The 27,816-nt window shown below is 44.6% G+C and overlaps 1 protein-coding gene across 3 annotated transcripts in view; it reads right to left on the bottom strand.

The window, feature by feature from the left end:
• The window catches only part of Glut1 (Glucose transporter 1), a 73,908-nt gene that overhangs the window by 32,233 nt on the left and 13,859 nt on the right, over positions 1-27,816 (bottom strand). For all 3 annotated transcript variants that reach the window (XM_075688601.1, XM_075688611.1, XM_075688620.1), the window contains exons 7-10: positions 22,838-22,939; positions 12,706-12,813; positions 3,150-3,238; positions 1,091-1,189 (exon numbers count right to left, since the gene is read on the bottom strand). In XM_075688601.1, coding sequence (XP_075544716.1) covers positions 1,091-1,189; positions 3,150-3,238; positions 12,706-12,813; positions 22,838-22,939 — 398 coding nt within the window. The remainder of the gene's footprint in view (positions 1-1,090; positions 1,190-3,149; positions 3,239-12,705; positions 12,814-22,837; positions 22,940-27,816) is intronic.

Below are 27,816 nucleotides of genomic sequence, written 5' to 3'. Positions count from 1 at the left end.
TAAAACTTGTCACAGAACTCCCTGGTCATCAGAGCAGTGTGACTGCACTTGCAATAAAAATGCCACTACTCATAAAGCACTTATTTTCATAAGCACTTTGACGTCCGGACAATTATGTCATGTTTAAATGAAGATGGTTAATTTTGTCAACATCATTGGCAGTGAAGAGCAAGCCAGTCAAGTTGCCTCGTACAACAGCCGTTGAGCACCTCCTGCCTGTGAGACCAAATTCCCTTATACCTTGTCTTTCGATCACTAGCGTGATTTCATATCTGGTGCTATTTCTCAGAATAGGTGTACTTTCGACACCACTTGATTCTATTTTAATGTCACCTCAGGTCCAAATTGTAGCTGAATTTAGCGACGGCGAAAGAAGCAAACACCTTGACCGACGAGGAGTCGGCAAGCCGGCTTCATGGCAGGCCAAATCAGAAACTGCTGAGAAATTCTCGATGCGGGTGTTGGTATACGGCTAGCTGCATGATGGACTGCAGGAGGAATCGTGTTATATAATGCTACATACATGCCTCGGCCTTCGATCGCTCAGCACAAGGGCAGCTCTCGCATGCACAGTTCATGTGGCGTGATCGTCCCTTAGCAGACATCGCAGGGATGCTCACACATGCGCAGTTGGCTCTTTGCAATATGCTGACGAAAACATACAAGCAGCAAAGGCTGACCTTTGGAAATGGAACGTCTGCATATTGCCTGACCAATCTTGACATAGTGTGGTTTCAATTTCGCAATCGATTTTCGATCAAAACTCTACCTCAATGAAATTTTCACATGTCCCACGAATTTCATTATAGCAGGATTTGATTATGTATGTATGCTTTCTTTGGTACTAAATACCTGACAACCTAGGAAACAATCAAGGAAACAATCAACGAAAGACACTGGCTAATGTCATTTGTATGATGCCTGTGCTTACATATTTTAATCTTGGACAAAGGAACATCTTGAGTCAGTCATTTATTTCTTCTCCCCACCTTTCTTCTCAGAGTTCTCCTGTTACAGTTGCTCACCAACAAACACATTAGTGCTGAAAGTAAAATTAATTAAAATAAACATCGTGAAGGAGGGGACTTACAGCTATGATGCCAGAGAGCTGCTGTGAGAGATGCATCAACACTCCAATCAGAAGTGGAAGCTGGAGTGACCGAGTAGTGATCACTTGCATCATAGTCACCTAAAAAAAAAGTAATGTCATAAAGCAACAACCACGTGCATGCAATATTTAAAAAAAATTAAATTATGGGGCTTTATGTGCCAAAAACAACAATTTAATTGAGGCACAACGTAGTGGGAGACTCTGGAATAATTTGGGCAACAACGGGTTCTTTAATGTGCACCTAAATCCATGTACATGGGTGTTTTTGCATTTCGCCCCCATCGAAATATGGTTGTCGAGGCTGGGATTCGATCCCGCGACCTCACGCTTCGCAGCCCAACACTACAGCCAGTAAGCAACTATGGCGGGTATGCACACAACATTTAAGCGAAGCAACCGGCACACCCTGTCGCGTTGTCGTATCGCAGTGTGGAGAAACCACATGGATGAGACATCGTGAGAAAAAGTAGCGACAAATTTAAACTGTTTCCAAATAAATACAATTGTATACCCATAAAGAAATCAGAAACGTATCACAAGGCCAATGTTTTAGCCAAGGTGTATTAGATCTAGCTTTATTACGCTGTCATCACCAGTGAGACTATTCTATGCTGCCAGCGTGAAATGCCGCGGCGCCATCTAGTTAGCAAAACTCAACATACTTTTGCAGCTCTCAGTAATATCCCAGGCACAACAGCATTAAACAACTAATCTCAATAATAACAACAAGACAATGTTGATACTTTGTCCTCAGCTTGAGATGAGACAAAGTGATGGCCGATTCTACTGTTTATTTTTTGCTGTCACGGTAAAGAGAAGGTTGTAAGAGTGAATTCAGATTGAAATGGGTGGACTGGTTGTTGCTGCATGGCCACGCTGTCCCCAACAGTTGTCGTGCGTACTTCTGTGCAACAAGCAAATTTTTCTGGCTGGCCAAAAACCGGTGATGCAACAAGCAACAGCAATGGATCACTCCCCACAATGACAAAACTTGTTACTCGTCGCCATCGCTTGCTGGTGTCGCTCGAAAATCGCGTGCATGTGGTTGCACCTTTACAGTCGGACCCACCTGTATATATATTCAAGTGCCAAGGAAATCCCATTGTTATAACTATATATTGTTAGAACCAGGTAGCACAAACAAAAACCGATGGGACAAACATCCAAACATATTTATTAGACAGAAAGTAGCACAGCCGAACCCACCTACAGCATTGCTAGTTTTAAGAATACTCAGATGTATCATGAACAGGTATCACTGTGAAATTTTGTGTGCGTTCTATGGTAAAATAAACCACTTACTACAATGTTCCCATGCCACATTATTAGCTGTAGAAATCAAATCAGGCTACTGGGTGTCGCGCCGAAAAGAAACAATATATCTATGAAAAGAAAATGCAAGCACACGCATGCGCGCCGCACATCTTCTTCATACCTCCCTTCGTGCCGCACACCCTGCACAGCAGAGCTTTGTTGCATCGCCCTTCACATTGCCAACCCCTCTCCCTTCCACCCTTCCGGTACACAAGTGCACTTAAGTTGGAGGGGTGGAAGGCGGACGAGAGGGGTGCGCGAGGCCCACAATCCCTAAGGCAATGCAATGAAGCGATGGCATGTGGGACACGTGGCACGCAGACGGATGTGATGGCTCAACTTGTATTTTTGTTTTGTTTTCCGGGGATTTCCAAGTTTCCAGAGTTTCCAATGCCAGAGTACACAGCCAGTAGTCAGATTTATTGCTATAACCGAGAATGCGGCACGTGAGCATTGTAGTAAGCAGTTTATCTTGGCATAGAACACATACAAAAGTTGACGGTGCATCGATTGCTCATTGTTATATGCGATATATTGTTAAAACCGGTATAAGTGGGTTTGACTGTACTACATGACATCCTAATGGTGCAATTCACTGCTTTGTATTTATGTTCAATCACTCTAGCTTTTTCCTTAGTGTTAATTAGGCTGCGAACAAATCTGGCATAACTAAAATAAGTGTGTGTTGCATTCATCCACAAAAGAAATAGAATGGTCCAAATACTTTAGCTTCCTGCTGTTGAGCTTGCTCCTCCGTTTTCATCTCCTCAATGTCATCTTCAACCATACTTGAGCATCTCAGCTTTTGTAGAGCTGTCAGTGGAAACAAAAAAATTTTGGTAAGACAGATTTACCACAACATGCAAGTGCTCACATCAGCACATATTTGCCCGAGTCAAAACATAATAGTACTACAATCAATTCTCAATTTAGTAAACCCAGAGCTTGTGAAATTCGTAATTTAACTAGCATGTCTTTTTTTCCTCTATCAGAATAGGAGTTCCATGAAGTACAACCCTTTCTTTCGCTCCATTTAACTTGTGTTTGCAGAACCAAACGAAGCATTCATTCTGCCCTTATAAAATGCTATGGAATGTGCCCAACACGAAAGGGCGTAAGCTTTCATATAAGAACTTTTTGATTACACTATGCGTGTGCAGAGTTACCAGCAAATGAGTGCCGTCCCTCTTTAACCTTAATGCAAACAGTTATGGACAATTGAAATATGAAGTTAGGCCTAGTTAGAATGCATTCTTTTGTTTCTGCTATGGCTGAAACATCTAATATCAGAATAATTTGAGCTTGTACGCTTACTGCGAGGCCTATACCACCTTTGGCAACTGAATAAGTAGGAGTGTGAGATGGTGCTTTAGAGTTATTACTTGCGAAATATGCAGTGGCACTTTGTAACTTCCTGTCAGTGTTTCATTCTTCCGTGATTGCACATTTATCATTCTTATTTGGTAAAGTACAAGTGAACAGCAGAAGCACTGCTGAGGATATTCCTGCTTCTGCCAAAGGCAATGAGTAGTCATGTCTAAAGGAATCCCGTCTTATGTAATCGTTTCTCCAACCATCACAATAAGCATATGGATTTCAACAAAATCAAGGAAAGGGGCTTTCTTTAGCATGTGTAGGCTCCCTGCTAGGTCTACAAGAATGATATTTGGCTCAAGTGTTCACAATATGAACAGCTAGTGAGCAGGAAATTAACATATTCAGAAAGTGTTGCACAGTCCCTTTAAGTGGCAAGCAAAGCCTTGCTGGGTGTTTTTCATTTGTGCTCACAAGGATGCTCAGGAACATGTAAGCAGGAAAAGCTGTGAGGAGTGTCGCATGAGAACTTAATGTCTGCTTGACCAAATTTTGTATCTAGTGTAACAGTCACCTACCAAGAGCAAGGCAAGCTAGTCCTGAAGTGTGTTTTCTGTACGTACTTAATGTGCACTACTGGTGTCTGCACAAGAAATAATTCAAGCAAGCTAGTATGTCTTCCAAGTTAGTGTCTACGCCTACATCAGAAGTAAAATGTGCCATGACCAACTTTCAGAAACTTTTTGAGGAACATCTTGGAAGGTGTGTGAGTCTTTGAATATTGCAAAATGACAAAATACATTGCAGTTGGGCCACGCAGGTTTTTAGACTTTAAGGACTTCCTTTAAAGGGACATTAAAGAGAAAAGTCATTTGAGCTGTGTTAGTAAACTACTTTTCCACAATACCAAAAAAAATCACTCTTAGCATGATAGGATGCTTGGTAAGAGAGAAAAGACGCAAAAGTGAAAAGGGTTGCAAGGCCACCTTGAAATTCCTGCACCAGCTTGCCGTGACGTCCCGGACTTTAGCGCCATCTGCTCGGGGCTAGTTCAATTTTTATAAGCAAAAATGGACTATACTGCGTTCTAAAAGAACCAAAGGCTGAATGTAGGATTGTAGCACAGTGACACACACACAGACTAGGAACTTAAGAAGTTTCAAAAAGCTTTACAGAACCACAATGACTGCAACACGAAACAACACTTTGCAATCTGGGACGTCACACTGACCTACAGGCCCTGAAGTTTCGATGCGAAATTCAAAAATGAAATTTCAGCTTCATTTTCTCTTCTAATATTAAGCCTGTTACCACAAAATCAACAAAAGCAGAGTTTTTTAATACCTTATCTAAACTGATGCAATGCATCTCTATTTCCTTTAAATGCAATCCAATGATGATAAATGACGCTATTTACACACACAAAATGTGGTAGTGTCATGCCTATAGTTATCACTTTCTATCGAGATGCTGTATTTCATAAACAAGTGACCAGCACGGTTGCCACAGAGTCCCTACACATTTCACACATTCATCAGCACACACACAAAATGTGGTAGTGTCATGCCTATAGTTATCACTTTCTATCGAGATGCTGTATTTCATAAACAAGTGACCAGCACGGTTGCCACAGAGTCCCTACACATTTCACACATTCATCAGCACATTCCATGCTGGTGCAATCAGCGCATCTTTACAAAGAAAAAAAATGCTCCGTGTCATTATTATGACTTGTTCCATCTAAAGTAATGGTCTTCAAGATTAAGGTGTCTTGCCACACCATAAACATTGGAGGCCTCGTGCATGCACCGCAGTGGTGGCATTTCAATTATGCATCTTTTAAAGGCACCTGCCTGTGCTTTATTAATTGTACTGATGTAACATAGTAACACAATGAACTCAGCATCTCAACTGAGCAATTACTTCAATTCCTATCAATACTTTGATACAGAATGCTCACTCACAGTACACTAGTAAAAAAGACTGTTTTGGGTTTACACATAAATAGTTGTATAGCTGAAGCTTAGAAACTATTTTAAAGGGCCCCTTACCAGGTCCCATAGCAAATTTTGGTTATATGCTGGAAGTTGTTATGTGTCCTATAAGGAGCATTCTGCTGCAAAAAGCTTTCAAATCGGCTCCATTAATAGCAGAGATAGAAATATTTCAGTGCCGCAAACCCATGATTCTAGGAGGTGAGCTCCACTGCATAGTGAGACACCCTCTCCACTCGGCCCGTGTAGCCTCCGCAAGCGAAATTCCTTCCCTGCGTTCTCCCATGCCGGACCTTGAGGATCACATGATGAATACGTCACGGGCCCGCACCTTGATTCTTTTTCTCTCTTCTTTTTTTTTTATGCGGTGTTGCGCACGAGTTGTGATTGTATGGTTTCGCGCAGCGCACGATTTTGCGCGTTGTGCACAAGGAAACATGACTAGCAGTATAATTCAGTGCCACACGAATACTGAGGCAGAACAAGCAGATCGCAGGGCATGATCACGCGTTGGAACACGGTAGAAATTGGCATAGTTTCGGTATCCGTGCACGTGACTGCACGACTGCGGGAACAAGCAGACGAAGGGGAAGTACATCTCTCTTGCTTCAGTGCGAAGTAAAACAAAAAACATGCAGACATTCCGTTTGTATGTTTTATAATTTCTCTAAACTTCAATTAGTCAATTCAAGCAACAAATCACACAGATGACATATGTTGTCTTGAATAATTCTCGAAGTCACATGTCACCACAAGCGACGTCACACTGCGGACACCAGTACGTAGGCGCAGGTACACGAGTACATCGTTCTTCGGCTCGGAGCACGGCGACCGCGAGGAGAAGGAAAAACGGCGTTCAGTTTGAAATTCCAAATCTTTCCGTGGCACATAGCGATGTAATACTTTGCAGACACGATCATTATCGTGCAATGTATGCTCTGTGCTTGTCAGCTCAAAATGGCCAGACCTGATGAGGGGCCCTTTAAGGAAACTAAATTTAGAAGACTTTGCAGCTAAAAGTAAACAAAAGTCTAACTGTAATGACTGCTTCATCGTTGTAGCAATGCTTCAACAGTTACCATCACTTCAAAGAGAAAGTGAAGCTGTTAACAAGCATATTCTCCTCCTCCTCATCATCATCATCATCAGCCTAGTTACGCCCACTGCAGGGCAAAGGCCTCTCCCATACTTCTCCAACTACCCCGGTCATGTACTAATTGTGGCCATGTTGTCCCTGCAAACGTCTTAATGTCATCCGCCCACCTAACTTTCTGCCGCCCCCTGCTACGCATCCCTTCCCTTGGAATCCAGTCCGTAACCCTTAGTGACCATCAGTTATCTTCCCTCCTCATTACATGTCCGGCCCATGACCATTTCTTTTTCTTGATTTCAACTAAGATGTCGTTTACCCGCGTTTGTTGCCTCACCCAATCTGCTCTTTTCTTATCCCTTAACGTCACACCCATCATTCTTCTTTCCATAGCTCGTTGCGTCGTCCTCAATTTCAGCAGAGCCCTTTTCGTAAGCCTCCAGGTTTCTGCCCCATATGTGAGTACTGGTAACACACAGCTGTTATACACTTTCCTTTTGAGGGATAGTGGCAACCTGCTGTTCATGATTTGAGAATGCCTGCCAAACGCACCCCAGCCCATTCTTATTCTTCTGGTTATTTCAGTCTCATGATCCGGATCCGTGGTCACTACCTGCCCTAAGTAGATGTACTCCCTTACCACTTCCAGTGCTTCGCTACCTATCATAAACTGCTGTTCCCTTCCGAGGCTGTTAAACATTACTTTAGTTTTCTGCAGATTAATTTTTAGTCCCGCCCTTCTGCTTTGCCTTTCCAGGTCAGTGAGCATGCATTGCAATTTGTATCCTGAGTTACTAAGCAAGGCAATATCATCAGCGAATCGCAAGTTGCTAAGGTATTCTCCATCAACTTTTATCCCCAATTCTTACCACTCCAGGCCTCTGAATACCTCCTGTAAACATGCTGTGAATACCATTGGAGATATCGTATCTCCCTGTCTGACGCCTTTCTTTATAGGGATTTTGTTGCTTTCTTTGTGGAGGACTACGGTGGCTGTGGAGCCGCTATAGATATCTTCCAGTATCTTTACATATGGCTCATCTATACCCTGATTCCGTAATGCCTCCATGACTGCTGAGGTTTCGACTAAATCAAACGCTTTCTCGTAATCAATGAAAGCTATATATAAGGGTTGGTTATATTCTGCACATTTCTCTATCACTTGATTGATAGTGTGAATATGGTCTATTGTTGAGTAGCCTTTACGGAATCCTGCCTGGTCCTTTGGTTGACAGAAGTCTAAGGTGTTCCTGATTCTATTTGCGATTACCTTAGTAAATACTTTGTAGGCAACGGACAGTAAGCTGATCGGTCTATAATTTTTCAAGTCTTTGGCGTCCCCTTTCTTATGGATTAGGATTATGTTAGCGTTCTTCCAAGATTCCGGTACGCTCGAGGTTATGAGGCATTGCGTATACAGGGTGGCCAGTTTCTCTAGAACAATCTGACCACCATCCTTCAACAAATCTGCTGTTACCTGATCCTCCCCAGCTGCCTTCCCCCTTTGCATAGCTCCTAAGGCTTTCTTTACTTCTTCTGGCGTTACCTGTGGGATTTCGAATTCCTCTAGGCTATTCTCTTTTCCACTATCGTCGTGGGTGCCACTGGTACTGTATAAATCTCTATAGAACTCCTCAGCCACTTGAACTATCTCATCCATATTAGTAACGATATTGCCGGCTTTGTCTCTTAACGCACACATCTGATTCTTGCCTATTCCTAGTTTCTTCTTCACTGTTTTTAGGCTTCCTCCATTCCTGAGAGCCTGTTCAATTCTATCCATATTATAGTTCCTGATGTCCGCTGTCTTACGCTTGTTGATTAACTTAGAAAATTCTGCCAGTTCTATTCTAGCTGTAGGGTTAGAGGCTTTCATACATTGGCGTTTCTTGATCAGATCTTTCGTCTCCTGCGATAGCTTACTGGTTTCCTGTCTAACGGCGTTACCACCGACTTCTATTGCGCACTCCTTAATGATGCCCATGAGATAGTCGTTCATTGCTTCGACACTAAGGTCCTCTTCCTGAGTTAAAGCCGAATACCTGTTCTGTAGCTTGATCCGGAATTGCTCTAGTTTCCCTCTTACCGCTAACTCATTGATTGGCTTCTTGTGTACCAGTTTCTTCCGTTCCCTCCTCAAGTCTAGGCTAATTCGAGTTCTTACCATCCTATGGTCACTGCAGCGTACCTTGCCGAGCACGTCTACATCTTGTATGATGCCAGGGTTTACGCAGAGTATGAAGTCGATTTCATTTCTAGTCTCACCATTCGGGCTCCTCCACGTCCACTTTCGGCTAACCCGCTTGCGGAAAAAGGTGTTCATTATCCGCATATTATTCTGTTCTGCAAACTCTACTAATAATTCTCCTCTGCTATTCCTAGAGCCTATGCCATATTCCCCCACTGACTTGTCTCCAGCCTGCTTCTTGCCTACCCTGGCATTGAAGTCGCCCATCAGTATAGTGTATTTTGTTTTGACTTTACCCATCGCCGATTCCACGTCTTCATAAAAGCTTTCGACTTCCTGGTCACCATGACTGCATGTAGGGGCATAGACTTGTACCACCTTCAATTTGTACCTCTTATTAAGTTTCACAACAAGACCTGCCACCCTCTCGTTAATGCTATAGAATTCCTGTATGTTACCAGCTATTTCCTTATTAATCAGGAATCCGACTCCTAGTTCTCGCCTCTCCGCTAAGCCCCGGTAACACAGTACATGCCCGCTTTTTAGCACTGTATATGCTTCTTTTGTCCTCCTAACCTCACTGAGCCCTATTATATCCCATTTACTACCCTCTAATTCCTCCAATAACACTGCTAGACTCGCCTCACTAGATAGCGTTCTAACGTTAAACGTTGCCAGGTTCAGATTCCAATGGCGGCCTGTCCGGAGCCAGGTATTCTTAGCACCCTCTGCAGCGTCACAGATCTGACCGCCGCCGTGGTCAGTTGCTTCGTGGCTGCTGGGGACTGAGGGCCGGGGTTTGATTGTTGTATTCATATAGGAGGTTGTGGCCAAGTACTGCACCAGGGTGGCCAATCCTGCTCTGGTGAGAGAGTGCGTTACCGGTTCTGGTCACCGGGATCAGGCCGCACTCCAGGCCTGTTTGTGCAATTTTCTCAACACACGGTTTTTTTTTTTTTTGTATTTTCCGGTGGAGAATTGCGCGGCACCGGGATTTGAATCACGGTCCTCTTGCACTGGAGACGGATACTCTACCGTCCCCGCAGGAGTTAAATTAAAAATTGAATTATGGGGTTTTGCGTGACAAAACCACTTTCTGATTATGCACGCCGTAGTGGAGGACTCCGAAAATTTCGACCACCTGGGGTTCTTTAACGTGCACCTAATTCTAAGTACACGGGTGTTTTCGCATTTCGCCCCCATCGAAATGCGGCCGCCGTGGCCGGGGTCCGATCCCGCGACCTCGTGCTCAGCAGTCTAACACCATAACCACTGAGCAACCACGGCGGGTCCCGCAGGAGTTGTACGCCTCATTTAACATACAGTGGTGCCCTATTTGATCAGTCAAGGTGGACCAATCTGAGCTCGGTTATACCGCATGGATGGCACTCGGCTAGAGATCCTGGTATTTATGACCTGCACATGTGTGGCCACACATAATTGAGGATATATAATTTTTTTTTTTTTTAGGAGGGTTTCCGTACAGTGATAAAATGAAGGAAAATACATTAAAAGAAAGAAAAAAAAAGGGGGGAAAAAGGAACATAACATGTGATTTGAACTCGTGATCCTTCAATGTTGCCCGGAAAGGTAGCTCAGTCGGTTGGTTAGTGAAGCCAATGGTTACTTTCAAGCGCCATAGCTCCTGCTCCGAGCCTCATACTGAGTGGTTGGAAGGCATAATTTCTTGGAAAAATGGCCGCCAGAGGAGCAGCGTGAACTCGAGCGGCTTTAGAGACTAGGAAAACTGCCTTAAAATATTTAGACTTGAGGGGAAGCTTCGTTAACAAACTATAACACGGCAATCAGCACTCGAATACGACGAGAGAAATTATTGAGACGTGGAAAATTCCCTTGAAATAAATCTGGTTTGCGAGACAAATGCTTGTATGTATTGAATCTCTTAAAAGATGAGGGGGGAAATATGCGCTCACCGAGAGGGCATCGTCAGCACGAGACCACCACCAGGCACCTTACTGAGATGTAGAGAGCTTCGCGGCCGGAACGAAGTCTCCCCTCTCCGCCGGCCAAGAGTGGAAAACGCGCTTTCCGATCGCTCAAGGTTGCGCGGACATTGTATAGCTCTAGCGTCTAGGAAAAAGCTTAAACAGGTGCAAGGGCGGCACGCATAGCGTGGGAAGCTAGCCGCCGGAATAGCTATCTCAAGTACTGCTGCTGGCGAGGGCGAAATACCTTCGTGTAATTATAATAACCCTAATAGGACTTCTTTCAAAGAAAAAAAAAGAAAAGAAAAAAAAAGGAATCGGCTCAGAAGGCTATACTACGAGAGCTATGACTGATACTTTTCTATATATATGTATTCATCTCATCTATGGGATCACATGCGCGCGCTGTTGCTTTGTCTCTGCGTGTAGTAGTTAAGAGAGCCAGTTTAAGGGCGGAGAAGAAGGAAGGAGAGGAAAGCAATATTGCAGCGCCGTGGTTTTAAAGCGCAACCGTGGTAGGGAAACGGAAGGCGATATAAGCATGCGTGTCCATGATACGCACACGACAAACTGCCTTACAATATTTAGACTTGAGGGGAAGCTTCGTTAACAAACTATAACACGGCAATCAGCACTCGAATATAATTATAACCCTAATAATAATTGTAAATATTCATCTCATCTATAGGATCTAAAGCGCACGCTGTTGCTTTGTCTGTGTGTGTAGTAGTTAAGAGAGCCAGTTTAAGGGCGGAGAAGAGGGAAGGAAAGGAAAGCCTCTGAAGCAAACTTGCAGCGCCGTGGTTTTAAAGCGCAATCGTGGTAGAGAAACGGAAAGGCGATATAAGCATGCGTGGCCATGATACGCACACGACAAACTGCCTTACAATATTTAGACTTGAGGGGAAGCTTCGTTAACAAACTATAACACGGCAATCAGCACTCGAATACGACGAGAGAAATTATTGAGACGTGGAAAATTCCCTTGAAATAAATCTGGTTTGCAAGACAAATGCTTGTATGTATTGAATCTCTTAAAAGATGAGGGGGGAAATATGCGCTCACTGAGAGGGCATCGTCAGCACGAGACCACCACCAGGCACCTTACTGAGATGTAGAGAGCTTCGCGGCCGGAACGAAGTCTCCCCTCTCCGCCGGCCAAGAGTGGAAAACGCGCTTTCCGATCGCTCAAGGTTGCGCGGACATTGTATAGCTCTAGCGTCTAGGAAAAAGCTTAAACAGGTGCGAGGGCGGCACGCATAGCGTGGGAAGCTATGGGAAACATCATAGCGTGGGAAACATCACTAAAGATCAGTCGCTAAGTTCTGCAGGGCCCCCAGCTCGTGCTATACCAAACGTACAGTCTGGCAGACATACAGCAAGCCCAGATGCTTGTACAATATTAACAATGCTATGTATCACATGCAACATGTCAACTGGTTTCGTTACTTCATGAACAAGTGTTATAAGTAAACATTGCTTTACAGCATAGAACTTCTGTAGCAAATCCTGGCGCCCATCATGAACTCCAGGATGTGTCCAAGTGAAATTCATCTATATTCTCATTCCGTTTGTTATTTCTGAGAGGGCTCTAATGTGGGAGAATTCCACACAAACTATGCTCACAGGTTATACCTTTACACAAAAAAGCTCAATGAAAAGACATTCTGACGCAATGCCAAAATTACGTAGATGGTGGTTTAGCCTAGTTAGTAATAGTAGAAAGTAAAATGATAGTGAACACTTACCTTCTCGTGCTAAAGACTCTTGCTGCTTTGAAATGAGCAAATATCGTGGACTTTCTGGGCAGAAGGGCAGCAGCACTAACTGCAACACAGCTGGAATGACTGCAATTGCTGTTTTGGGGGGAGAAAATGAAAAGCAGACAAAAAGATGGGAGCTGGGAAAAATACCTAAGACAACGTGCAGCAACATATATTGGTTGCATGAAAGTTGCCACTGCATTAGTGCTAACTATTTCTTAAAAATTCCTTGCAAGCAATTGCCCTGGCTGCTTATTTTAACATTCTGAATTATTTTGAACCAGATTCAAACCAGATTGATCAACTGCTTTAAGCACAAAACAAAGAAACAATCTGTAACCTACTCAGTAAGTAGCGGTTAATAAAAATGTGCACTGAAATTGTCGAACTTACTGCCAGTCAGCAGTGTGCCCAAACCGTCGTTTACAAAGAATTTTCTCAAAGAACTGCAACCTTCTCACAATTTATTTTCTGTTCTCATTAAATTGTATTATGTTGCAAATATTTCCTTCAGTTGCTTAATTTCCCAATTCCCCAAGACAAAAATCATGGTGGTCTGCACCTAAAGTGCATGAAAGCATCAGCTACCTATTTACTTCAGTTACAAGCAAGGAAGCTGCGCAAGCACATTTTAAAATGAGCTTTTAAATATTAATTTCTAGATTCAACAAGCAAGTGACTGCAAACCAGGGTGTATTCCTAAAATACACCTGTAGAGCATAATGAACTTTTTTTTACAGTAACACAGTGTGGCTAAAAAACGAACTGGTGCGACAAGTAGAACCACAAGCAACTAACACAAGCATAACATAATTAGATTATTTTTCTTCCTCTAGTCAGCAGCATACGTAGTACGTGTGAACATGCACCTGTGCCTGCACAACAGGTCGTTCTGCTGTTGAACACAACTTTGCTGGTCAGACACTAGGAAGGGTTGTTTGCATTCCTACAGCAGTGTAATAATGCGCGTTTACTGTTTGCACATATCAAACATAATTTACTGACTGCACACAATAAACAGGTTGACAGAGGAGTAGAACACATTAAGCCAGAAAAGACAGACTGGACACAAAAAAAAAGGGAGTGACACATTATCCGAGAGGTTCATGCTGTATTATGCACTTCAGTTCCTCTGACTTTCAACGTGTCACAAACAATCATGGTCAGACGGTCAAAAACAATGACAAGAAATGCCTCATAAATGCTGCTGCATGTAAAGGAAAGGAGGTATTCTAAGAGCAGTTCTTTACCCTTATGAGCAGTTTGTTCTGGGACATGCGATAACACCTGGCACTTTGCGTACGATGATACGAAAGATCAGTGTTTGTTCACGGTGCACTGTGATGCAAACAAATTCATGGCGGCAGCATCAAGTGTGGCTGAGCGCACTTGTCGAGTAGCAGACGACATGCCTTTGGTTCTCAACGTCTCTGCGCCATTTCTTTCAGCGGCCGTGTGCTCGTGTTTCTCATAAGAGTGGACAACCCTGTACAGTTACAGATAACTGCTCCCGACTAGCACACCATATTGCTTGACTGAACAATGCAAGTTTAGAAGAGTACTTGAGGTCGACAATACAGATATGCGCCAAATTGAATCCGGAACTGTCAGATTTTGTTACATTAATTTTACTTGTGTGTGGATTGTGCAGTGGTTGCTTACTAGCTTTTTGTCCATTTCTCCCTTAGTGCTTCACTGTTAAGAAAAGCAATCTAATCTTGTTTCCCCCCTTAAAGAGGCCCTGCAACTCCTTTTAAGACTCAAGTTTAAAATGTATCCAGTAGTAATGGGCACCGCCTCACAAACGTTCCTCACCAATTTCTTTTTTATTTTTTAATATGTCTCGTATGAGCAGAGTTACTGCAACTAAAAGTTGCCCCACCATGCCTACATGACCTTGCCCTTACTGTCGTTCCCCTTGCTTCCTTTTTTCAATGCCTGGCATACACACCAAATGACAATGGTGATGCATGAAATGACCTGCTCATACACAGTACACATGCATACACAATTCACAAGTAACAAACACATGAAAACAAGCTACTACAGTATCTTGTTCAGGCCAGTGCCCCAGAGGAAGACTAACAGTGCCTTCATTGCATGCAAAGTACTAGTAGCAGCACTGCTCCAAGAATATGTTACAGCTCAAAGGAACTGCCACAAAATTTTAAAGCAGATTTGAGGATGCTCTTGTGACCAACAAAGTGTAAGCAGATGCACCAAACATGGTGCAGGTTATTGTGTGCATTGACACAATCATGGTGTAGTGTGTGCAATTTCAGTTTGTACTTAAAAAATAGTTTGTATGGGCACTTGTATGCCATCAGAGCCCAATCAGCATGTGAAGATCACATTTTGCCTCAATAATAGAAGTGCTTGAATCATGAAATTTCCTTGAGAAATCGTAAAATACAAATATGCGAGAAAAATTTCTTCTGAATACTGATTTGAATATAAAACATTTTCTCACTCCTAAACAAACTGAAGTATTAAGCTTGTGTATTCATTTCACATTCATATGTAGTGAAAAAGCCAGTGACGAAAATTGCCAACATTTCCAATATCATCAAATCAATCAATCAATTAACCAGCAAAGTTTACATGCAGCTTGTCTGGCTAAACAGGAGCCTTATTTACATTATTCAGCACATGCATGTAATGCCATTAGCAACTGGAAGTATGGCCAACTAAGGAGATTGTCAATGAGAAACAACTGCATTCAATTATCTGGTGCACCATGGCAATGACAGTAATAAAACAAGGGATCAGCAAGTCACCAGATGCACGCAGGGCATTGTGTCCACTGAAGGAGAGAAGTGGGATAGAAGGAATGCTAATATGACAAAACTAGCCAAATAATAAATTGCTTTACACCTAAATTGAGACAACAAATTGATATTTAGGCTGCCTAAAAGCGAGGCATTATCCAATGACTACACATTATTGAGCAGAAGTTATTCGCCCGTGCGTTCACTCAGAAACTAGTGCCTCTGCACAACGATGCCATGGCCTCTCCTGCAACAGAATCTTTTTACCATGGCCTCTCCTGCAACAGAATCACTCGGAACAGATTTCACTTGCATCGGCCTCTTTCCTTTGAGACTTCAACAAGTGTTATCCATTATAGTCAAATAAAAACAAATATTTTACCATTTCGAATAGAAATTCTCATATCAAATAGCCTTTTATAGTTTATTTGTATTTGAAACTTTGAATAGATGCCCAGCACAAGTCAATAACTTGGCTCGCGCTTGAGCAGCTGACCACTGCTCAAAACTGAAAGCACAGAACTGAAGCCTTGTTTTGCACTCATCACAATTTTTATTTAGCAAAGTTGTATTTAACAATACCACAGTTACTTGGAACACGAACACAACCACACAAGCTCCAATGCTGGCAATTAAAAATCTTTTTTTTTTTTCTTCACAGAATGGCCAGATCTCAAGGCTGCAAGCAATCGTCTGCTTGACTCAACTAAAGATGATGACATGTGTCACTAAGCACCATCTGTCAAACATAGGATTATCTGCATTGTGCACCGCAAAAAATAATGACAGAAAGCAGCCACTAGCCACTGTTTGATGTGATCGTCACAGTATGGTACAGTGTTGCATTTTTTGACTCGCTCAACAAAATGCATGCGGCAGTGCCAAAACACACACTGCTGAGTCATAGTAGGGTCATTGGGAGTAGTGCGAAAGCAAGACGTTTTCCACACATGCTGTGGCACCCAAATTTATAGAGACATGTTGCAATACGAGTCTAACATCACCTCTTACACTGCTGACCTTTAAGAATCGCGATGCTGCATGACTCGAATGAATACATTTTATTTCCAAGAGGACGGCACTTCAGCCTAAACGCAGTTATAAGGATTCAATCCACCACTCATAGCACGCTATACACCGTACTGCCAACCAGTGCAGACTACAATAACGAAAGGCTGCGCTCACTGTTTCCATATCCCTCCAAGCTGTGATGGCTGTTGTTCATGGTTTCCTTTTGTTGACCACCCACAGTTTATACCCGCTATGTTCGATACATTTAATCTAGCATTGATCACAGTGTTTTGCCATAAGCAGTCCAATTTTGTCAACTTCACTTACTGAATTGCTCTCTCTGCTTTCAGTCTTTCTGTTGTATACATGTACTGATATCGCATGTCACACTGACACTGCATTTTCACGAGTATCACTTTTCAGCCATGCAAGCAGCAGTCGGCGGATCACATGTTCATCACCCTATAAAAGGGCACTGCATCAAATAAACATTGTCTCTTCCACCCTGGCATACGGCTGATACGCTACAGTTGGCGACGAGGAAGCGACGGCGATGGCCGTCGGCAGGATCGGCGAGTATCCGCTCGGCACAAATGCGTCATGGGACGAATAAGTCGAGAGGCTAGAAATGTTCTATGAAGCAAACAAGATAGCGAAAGAACAGAAAAGAGCCATCCTGCTGAGTTGTTGCGGTGAAGAAGCGTACGGGCTCATCGTAACTCTGGTGAGGCCAGCAAGACCAACAGCAGCAACCTACCACGAAATTAAGACGGCGGTTCGCAAGCACCTGCATCCAAGGCCATCAGAGCTGTTCGCAAAGTGTTTGTTTACAAGAGAAACGAGGCTGGCTGCCAAGAAATCGGTTGCGGACTACGTAATGGCGCTTCGGAAGCTAGATGAAGACTGCGGTTTTTGCGATGAGCAGCTTCCGTTGAACATCATGATGCGAGATCGTTTCATATGTGGCCTCCAGAACGAAGCAGTTCAACAGCGACTTCTCGTGGAACACGACCTTAAGTTCAACGTCGTGTACGACATGGCCGCGACCGCAGAAGCGACAGCCAAGCAACAGCGAAACATACGCATGCAAGGCCGAGAAGAGACAAAGGACTGCCAGGGCATGATACAAGCAACCCACATGAAGCAAGACGCCACAGCAGAAGGATCCAGTTGCTACCATTGCAACGGTAAGCACACTCCACATTTATGCAGTTTTAGAAAAGCGGCATGCTTCAAACGCAAAAGGGTTGAACATATAGCGAGGGCTTGTCATTCAAAAGACGAAAGTAGAGCGGCCCGAAAGACGACGCCTGAGCAAAAGAGTAAAGTTGAAAAGAGCAAGGGCGCGTACGAAAGGAGTGCATTGTTTTCCCTCTGCGAAGTGAATGAGCAAGAACAGAAGTTTATGGTTAAAGTACAGATACAAGGGTCCAGATGGGTCCAAGGGTCCAAGGGTACAGATGCAAGAAATGCTATCGATGGAGGTCGATTCCGGAGCCTCGTGCTCAATTGTGAGTGAAGATACATTTCGAGTAATTGAGAGAAATAGGGGTGAAATACCACTCCAAGATTCTGGAACAACTCTCGTAACCTGGTCAAAGGAGGTGTTACTGCTGCTGGGTTGAGCAACCGTCTTGGCAGACTTCAAGGGCCAGAAGGCAAAGCTGCCTTTGTTGGTAGTGAAGAATCGAGGCAACAGCCTGATTGGGCGAAACTGGTTTGGGCCGTTAGGCATTTGCTTGCGAGGAATCGGGCAAGTAAACGCGGAAGACGTGCCCTCACGATTTTCCGAGGTGTTTCGCAGGGACCGTCCTGGCTTCAATGGACCACCAGTTCACATAGAACTGAAAGGCGACGCCCAACCAGCATTTCTCAAAAGTTGACCAGTTCCACTTGCCCTCAAGGACGACGTGGGCAAGGAAGGAGATCGCTTGGTGCAACAAGCGGTATGGGAACCCATTGCGTACTCCAATTGGGCCACACCAGTGGTAGTGGTAAGTAAAAAAGACGGAACTTTATGCCTGTGCGGCGACTGCTGTAGCACCGTAAACAAAGCTATTAAAAGCAGCGGGTACCCTTTGCCCACTACCGCTGAAATGCTCGCAGCTCTGGGTTCAATCAAATTTTTTACAAAGCTGGATCTAGCTCAAGCTTATCAACAGCTTACGCTAGACGACGAGTTGGCTGAAGTGCTCACAGTTAACACGATAAAGGGACTGTACAAAGTCAAACGGCTGTCGTTTGGAATTTCGGTGGTGCCGCGGGTGTTTCAATGAGTCATTAACACGCTGTTAGCAGGCATTCCCGGCGTGAAAGCCTATCTTGATATCTTGATTTCTGGCCGTAATGCAGAAGAGCACACCGAGAGATTAGAGACCGTGCTATCGCGTCTGCAGAATGCGAAGTGAAGAGTAAATAAGGACAAGTGTGAATTCAACCAGCCGAGCATTGAATTCTTGGGTCACAGGAGTGACACCACGAGAATACATCCGAGCCGAAGCAAGACGGATTCCATCCATAAAGCGCCTGCACCCACAAGCAAAAAGGAGCTGCAAGCCTTCTTGGGGTTACTAAATTTTTACAGCAGTTTCCTCAAGGACAAGACTGAAGCGGCAGAACCATTCTATCGACTGCTTCACCATGACCACGAATGGAAGTGGACAGGTGAGCACCAACGTGCGTTTGAGAGACTAAAAAAATTGCTAAGCTCCGACTCTGTACTCATGCCCTATGACATGAAGCGTCCTTTAATTTTGTGCTGCGACGCATCTCCTGTGGGAGTGGGGGCAGTGCTAGCCCATCGTGCGACTGACGGGAACAAACAGCCCATAGCTTATGCTGCTCGGACGCTTGGAGGCAGTGAATGTAACTATGCTCAGATTGATAAAGAGGGCTTGGCTGCTGTTTTTGGCGTAAAACGGTTCCACCAGTACCTTGCTGGGTGAGAATTTACGGTTACAACAGACCACAAACCGCTACTGGGCCTGTTTAACACGTACAAGAGGGTGCCTGAAGTTGTGTCGCCCAGAATGCTTCATTGGATTTTATGTTTGTCTGCATATAACTACAGCCTTCAGTACAGGAGAGGCCAAGACAACTCCAACGCCGATGCACTCGGTCGTCTGCCAGCTCCGGGAGACGAAGACGAGCCACAGCCACCTGGGGACGTACTCCTGTTGGAAGCGGTCGAGTGCAAATCGCTGCAGGCAGCAGACATCGCTGCGCTGATCAAGGACAAAGTCTTATCCATGGTAAAGGAATAGATCCTTAGTGGCTGGCCGTCAATACAACTCGACAGCAAGTTCGCGCCTTACGAGGTGAGGAAGTCAGAGCTGTCGTTGCATCGTGATTGCATACTGTGGGGAAATCGCGTTGTAATTCCTAACGCAGCGAGAGAAAGTGTGCTTCAACTCCTGCATGCAAATCACCCTGGGATGAGTGCCATGAAAGCATCAGCTAGAGGGCTCATGCAGTGGTCAAAAATGGACCGTGAAATTGAAGAGTTTGTACAGCACTGTCAGCCATGTCAGAGTAACCGGCAAAGCGATCCCAAGGTTCCAGTGCATTTTTGGATCAAGCCAGATCACCCTTGGAGTCGCCTACACATTGATTTCGCTGGTCCAGTTAATGGAGAAGTATTCTTAATCGTGGTAGACGCGTACAGCAACTGGGCTGAGGTCAAAGTCATGTCATCCATGAAGGCTACAGCTGTCGTCACCAGCTTAAGGAAGGTGTTTGCGACACACGGTGTGCCAGACGTTATCGTTTCAGATAACGGCACAGCATTCACTAGCTCGGAGTTGCAAACGTTCTTAAAGTGTAATGGTGTGCGTGCTATTTTCTAGTAAAACTCTTGCTTGGGTTAGTTCGTTCATGCTTGAATTAGTAAAGGCAAGGCGCAGAAGACAAGGACTCAATAAGAACACAAACTACAGGACCGGTGCCTTAACTGCACCTTATAATGCCACCAGTAACGGTAGGGCGGAAAGGATGGTAAGAGAAGTTAAAGAAGCGTTAAAGAAGCAACAGGAAGGTTTGATGCAGTGCAAGATTTCGTGGTTCCTGTTTAAACAGCATACGACGCCACATTCAGTCACGGGAAAGTCTCCGGCAGAATTAATGATTGGACATAGGCTGAGGACAGCCTTGGACAGACTTCATCTGGACCGGCAACACGCGCCTGAACCGCAACGACTGGAGATTAAGAGATACCATGTCGGTGACGCGGTCTATGCTAAAAGCTTTTGTCCAGGTCCAAGGTGGAAGGCAGCCAGGGTTGTGCACCCCGAGGCCCGGTGTCGTACATGGTCCAGCTGGACGACGGCGAGCGCCATCACAGACACCGGAACCAGTTGAGGAGCGCCTGGACGAGGCTCGAAGCCGATCCAGACCCAAATGCAGACTACCACGTCAGGCTTCCTCCTACAGCCAGACGGCCACAACAGCTGCCGGCCAGCACGGAAGCAGACACAGGGGCAAGTCCGGGCCAAGTTACTGAAGACCCGGTCGAGCGAAGATCAACACGCATTAGACGGCCTGTCGCACGTTATGGCATTGATAACTAACCAGACATTTTAGAATTGTGTAACAAATCTTAGGAGAAAAGAATGCTGTATACTGATGTCGCATGTCACACTGACACTGCATTTTCATGAGTATCACTTATCAGCCACGTAAGCAGCAGTCGGCGGATCACATGTTCATCACCCTATAAAAGGGCACTGCATCAAATAAATGTTGTTTGTTCCACCCTGGCGTCCGGCTGATACGCTACACTTTCAAAGCGTTCACTAGGAATTTCATTCACCCACACTCAAGACGAATTTCTCGAGGAGGAGGAGGAGGAATAAACTTTTATTCTAGAACCAGCACTTTATGATGGCCGGGCCTAAGCCTCCCACGAAGGGACGTCGAGGGCTTGCCTCGCCGCCGCATCGCGGGCGTGCTGGGTCGCCCAGGTTTGGTCGTCGAGGGCGGAGCTCCGCAGAGCCTCATGCAACCTCGACGAGAGAGTCGTGGTGTTAGTCTGGGTGTACTGTGCTGGGCACTCCCATAGCATATGCGGAAGCGTAGCCGGGTGAATTCCACAGCACCGGCAGTTGGGGGTAGTGTAGACATCCGGAAATATAAGGTGGAGGCGGGCGGGTGAAGGGTACGTGTTTGTTTGTAGTAGACGCAGGGTGGTAGCCTGCGCCCGGCTGAACTTTGGGTGAGGCGGGGGGAAGATTCGGCGACTGAGGTGAAATGCCTTAACGAGATCGTTATAAGTTGTCAGACTTTCCCTGGTGTCCAACTCATCTCCAGTGACTCCGGCGCGGTTGACTAGACCTCGCGCAATGGAGTGGGTGACCTCGTTGAGATTGGGGAGGTGTGGGTGGACAGGGCCCGCATGGGCCGGGATCCATGTTAGGGAGATTATGCTGTCTTTAGAGTGTGGTGCCTGGCAGAGGATGCGAAGAGCTTGGGGAGAAATACGGCCTTTGCTGAAGTTAGTAACGGCTGAGCGAGAGTCACACACTATGGTGTGACAGGTGGGATCTAAAGTGGCCAGGGCAATGGCCACTTCTTCAGCCGTCTCGGAAGTGGGGGTAGTGACGCTGCAGGTGAGGTCGGGGGTAGAGTCCCGGGTAGTGGAAGTACCGAGGCGTGTAGGAAAGGAGGGATCCGTGATGAGCGTAAGGCCTAAGTCGTGGTAATCTTGCCAGAGGTTGCGAGCGGCAGCTTCCGTGCGAACGTAGCCCCAGCCTGTATGGGCGAGGTTGAAATCACCGCCGATGAGTAGGGGGTGCGTTCCAGCTACGTGAAGAGCCTTCTTAAACAGGGTGAGGAAGCGACACCTTGCTTTATCCTTGGGGCTATTTCTCGAGAAAAAAAAAAATTCTTGTTTCCAGTGAAACAAGAAATGAGCAAGCTCGAAAGTGTATGCGAGTCCTAAATCAAACACTGCAAACACCTGAAGTTAGTTAGCTGTTAAATAGTGCTACTAGACAGTCATAAGTTGCTGAATCAATGACAGTTCCCTCTCAGTTTTCCCAGCCTTCCTCTAGCAATAGTACCTCTGCTCTCCAATCTGGTAACATAGTATATTAACATTGGAGAGAACGACATGAGCTCTAACCAGCAATGGTTGTGGTAAACAGTGTCTGCACATATACTTTTTTTTTGCTATCAACCTACTGAGAGGTAGGTGGAGAGGGTAACAGGAGAGGGCCTGATCAAACAAGTGCTAGTCATTTCATGGGCACCTTTAAAACCGAAACACCGACCAGGATGTATTCTGCTAGGTTGATTCACATATAAAGGTACAGAAAGTGGAACTGAATGCAAGGACCTCTCACCGAGCAGGTATGGCCACCCTTCTTCTGTGCCTAAGATGACTTCAATACCTAAAACTTGAGAAAGCAGCATCCCCACTGTTACTCCTACTTGACTGACAGTGCCTGCAAGCCAGTGAAAGAGATAGAAAATCTCATATACAATGAAGTAAAAAAAAAATCAAACAATGCAAGGGCAGCACTAAGAGGGCAAAGCTGACATGTACATCACTGAGAAATGCATGATCTGCTTCCAAAGAACCCTCCAAAAAGCAAGCCAAAATGAAGACTGACAATACAACCACACAGGCATTGCAATCCCCTTCTACATATCTTGCCAGTGACATGAACAACAACAAAAAAAAAATGCATACTAAACAGTTGCTCAAACTCTGAACAAAGCAAGCAACTGGAAGCATGCATGGTAATAATACACTTCAACTTACCCGTTTAGAAAAGAAAAACTGTTTTTAAGCATGAACACAGAAGGACCTTCTTCTGACCAAATGACTCAACTGGCTTCTTACTTGTTTTTTGTTTTATTTGACAGCATGCAGAGAAGGAAGGTTTAATCTCTATCGTTACTAGAGGTGGGCAAATATCGTTTTTTTTAATATGAATCAAATATGAATAGTGGGTATGGAATATCAAATAGTCAGGCGCAAACGTATATGTCTACAGCAGGAAATTTTTTTCCAGTATAATTAGGTAACATGACTGTACTGACCAGTGCAAAATGGAACGCTAACTATATGAAACAATGGATCAGCTTTAAATACATGATCGCCAGTTATTAGAAAAAATCACCGCCCTAGCGCTCCGTGCAGATGGTTAACCAGCGAAGCTGAAATGTGCGCCCCATGTTCATCAGTGCGTCAATCCCGACAGTTCATTAAACAACGGTTTGGTAGGCTGCCGGGTCCTCGGTACGCAATTGCTGCTTACGCTCAGCTGCACAAGCCTGTTCTTGTGCCCGGGCTGTAGCATCGGCACAACGTAGACGAGCTCGTCCGCTGTTCTGCTCGTGGCATTGCTGCCCGCTCCTCAAGAGTATATATTATGCATGGCCTAGCCATTTCGGAGCCAGAGAGAAATTGCTGTGTGCGTGCTCAGCTGCAACGAAGAGCAATGACGTCAGCGCAGCCAATCGTGCGCCTGTTTCTTTTTTTCTTTTTTTTGCGCATGCTCATGAGGTTGCACTGGAGGAGTTTTAGGCGTACAGGCAACAGACAGATGGATGGACAACGAATCGGCTAGCCACATACAGCTTCGCTATAAAACAGGAAGAGTAGCCTCGTAACAACATTAGAGCCCGATTGCAAACAGGCACTCCATGAAAAAATGAATGTTGTACGACTAGCTTTCCAAAAAAAAAAAAATCTAAATAAATGCCTGCTGAAAAAAAATTGAAATCGAGGACAAAAAAGAAACTACTTAAGGGATTTTCTACCGCAGCCACAAGTTAAAAGGCCTGTTGCAAGGAAAACATCGTCCGTTGCAGTGTAAAAAAAAAAAAACTCTCAGGCCTGCACAACACATGCAGCACAGTTACAGCGTAAGCTGGAGGAGCGGCTCCACAGGGGCTCCATTTTCAGCACCAAGCACTACGGGGTCTTCGCAGCGAAGTCTCTTTGCGTTGTTTTCATGAGAACAATCTGAACTATCTGCCCAGTGTTGATAACGAGCGGCAGCTTGTGCTGCGGTTTGTGTCCTGCTCTCTGCGCAGCGGTCTACAGAGTCCAATACTGCCTCGTTGCAGCCGCACACGTGGCTCTATGATTAACTTTTCGAGCAGAGGTTCGTACCTTGCGAGGAGGCACCATAAAGTGTACCAAAGAGTAAACACAGGTATGCAGACTGCGTTGCGCACATGTCACAACCCTTGAACCGCAGCACCGTGCGTTGCTGTTGACGACAGTGATGGTTTATTGGCATTGCCTTCGAAACGGGGTGGCGACAAATAGTCACCTAGCCTGTCTGAGTTAACCAGGTCCAGCTACATGCAGTATGCAACTGCTACATGTCGGGACACCTGGTGGAGCATAACGAAACTGCAATGCAAAGTTTGTACGTATCAATGCTATGCAGCATGCATGCCACATCGCATGTCAAATGACATGCTACGATGCTAATGATGATGGTTTAATGGCATTCCCTTTGAAATGGGACAGTGACGGTCACCTAACCTGCTTGAATTAATCAGGTATGCCAAGCATGTTTTTCATTACATCAATATTTATACATCTCCATAATCTTCCTTTTGTTCCTCAAGACTTCTCTACCTACCTTGCACCGCTACCTATGCAACTGCTACAAGGTGTGCCACCTGGTGTAATATGCAACTGCAATGCAAAAGGCGCATGTGTAGACACTACACGGCGTGCATGTCACATCGCAAGGCAAGTGGCACAATACGATGCTAATGATGATTTACTGGCATCCCCTTTGAAACGTGGCACTGACATAGTCACCTAGCCAGCTTTATTTAATCAGGTTCACAATATATATTTTTTATAGCATTCTCTAGCATTCTTGTATACATCTCCTTAAACTTATTTTTCTTCCTCAGACCTTCTTGAACTTCCTTGTGCCACTACCTGTGCATCTACTACACGACTTTCTACCAGATGTAATAATATCCAACTGCAATGCAAAATATGCACGTATTGATGCTACGCAGCATGCATGTCCCATCGCGTGTCTCCCTGCATCCTAGGACGCGGTTATAGGGCATTTTTCCGCTCCATTCCAGCAAGTGCTGGTGTGGCTCAGTGGTGGAGTAGCTGACTCCCACGCAGCAGGCCTGGGCGTGATCCCAGCGGGAACTGGGTATTTTTTCGTCATTCCGGGCGATAGCTGCTACAGACACCAGATACCGGCGGTGGACACCATTGCCAACCGAAACAGCTATTGGAATGAGCCCATAACAACTTACACTGCAATAGAACTTTTACACAGCTAGACTTCGAAAAACACTAAATGACAGAGTAGCAAAGGCAGCGCTTGCTGGGCCAGTAGGCTTCTTTATGCCCAGACTTACTCTGCTGGCAGTAACAAGATCTCAAAGACAAGTCCTAGGTAAAAAAAAAAAAACTAAAGAGCCCCTTATTGCTGTACGAAAATACGAACATTTAACGTTCCCCTGGAATGTCCAGTAACGTCCCTCACGGCAATGTGAAGTTTCAATTACCCTATTATGATGCCGAATACTGCAGTTAAATCAGTACATGAGTAGGCGTGGGTTCACACCATCAAACCTCTGTGCGTCATGCGGGGATATAGAATAACTGGACCATTTCCTCCTCTATTGCCAAAAATATAATTCCAAAAGAAATACATTTTTAGAGCAGCCCCTACTGCGTATGAGTCTTGCTCTCTCGGTGATTAATATTTCATCTTTTGGTGCAAGTACTCTTGGTCGAGCTCGAAAGGAAGTTGTCAGATTGTGCACGAGTACGTCACTGCTGCAGGGAGACTCATGTTAAACACCTTTTGCTCATTATTCACACCACATCACATTTTCATAATCTAGCATCTTTGTCTTAAGTGACATGACCCCTTTTCAAGAAAACAAAGGAAATATAATTTATTACTACTATTAATTAAACATAGCAAGCAAGAACTTGGTATGTTTACAGTGCAAACCATGGCCAATCCCCCCGCTCATGGGTACGTGCCATAAGTACAAGTAGAGCACAAGCAAAAATTGCAGGTTATCAGCAGGCCTCAACCATGAAACTGTATATGAAGCTTATATTACCCATTTTATTTCACTTCTTCAACCACTTTTGTCGTTGTCACACCTCTGATCATTAGTGATCTTTTGTTTAGCAGACAGAACATTAACTACATTAAATGATCGGTTGCTGCAAAATATTTGGTTACTTTTGAGTATTCGAATATACCAAATAGTTCATTTTCAAATAGGAATAGAATTTTATGCAATTACTATTTGTAATAGTAATCCCCTAATAATTACTAATGATAAATTAAGGGGATTTAAAAAATAGTGCACTGTTTAAAAATGCAGGATAATTCCATTTCTCAATTCTAAACACAGTACAAACGACTTGCCTCCATCTTCTTGACTACAGCTACCAGACACAAGACACAACAAAAATTATTCAGCTCATTCAAGCAGCACAAACAACCCATGCTGACATGGTGTCAAGCTCTTGGTGCATGTGCATCGGTATTCTCCCAAGAACACTAATACATATGCTAGCCTTCCTGGAAAGCTCATTCGTCTCATTGACGAGTATGAAAAATTATTAAGCACATGAGTATGCCAAATTATGAAGCATAAAAAAAGATTGGTTTCCATTCAAAGCATAGTTCTGAATATAATGCAAGGCAGTCAATCCATTTTGTAAGTGCAAAAAAAAAAAAAAGACGAAAAGAAACTTTATATCCATGCAGACATGGAATATTTGATTTTGAAACTAAGTCCTAGTAACTATATACAGGGAGGGTGGAGGTGTATGTGTTCAAGAAATTACACAACTTAAAAAACTAAGCTCCAAATTTAACTTATTTTTCCTGACCAGAAGGTATGTAAATGATTCAAGCATGAAGAGGTGGACAGGCTGTGGGAATTGCGATAAAGGCAGGTGATGCCAAAGATCTTGTCGGGAACTGAAGGGTCCCAGCAGAGTACCAGAACCAGAGGACCAGGGAAGCAGGCTTCTAGAACAGAACTGCATGTGCTGTGCTTACATACTGAGCACGCGCCGCCCATCTTTAGTCACCGCGTCTTCGGCAGCCGGCTGAGAGTGCAGACCTTCGCATTGCGGCATCGATGGGCGCTACTGGGCCCCCTCCCCCGCCCAGACAGAATGGCGAAATGTACACGATTCACTGCGATGGTCTGGCTTGGGAGTGCAGCAATGGACAAGGTTTTGGTGGCAGTAGCTTGAGAAATGTGGCCCCAATGATTGCTGCACCGTAGAGGGCACATGAGTGATGCCATTCGTGCTCTAAGTTGCAGATTCTGCATGGTCGGT

The sequence above is a fragment of the Dermacentor variabilis genome, chromosome 1, assembly GCF_050947875.1.
Source record: "Dermacentor variabilis isolate Ectoservices chromosome 1, ASM5094787v1, whole genome shotgun sequence".
NCBI classification, from domain to species: domain Eukaryota; kingdom Metazoa; phylum Arthropoda; class Arachnida; order Ixodida; family Ixodidae; genus Dermacentor; species Dermacentor variabilis.
The sequence above is the reverse complement of the archived record's forward strand: the minus strand, read 5'-3'. Positions and strand labels throughout refer to the sequence as shown.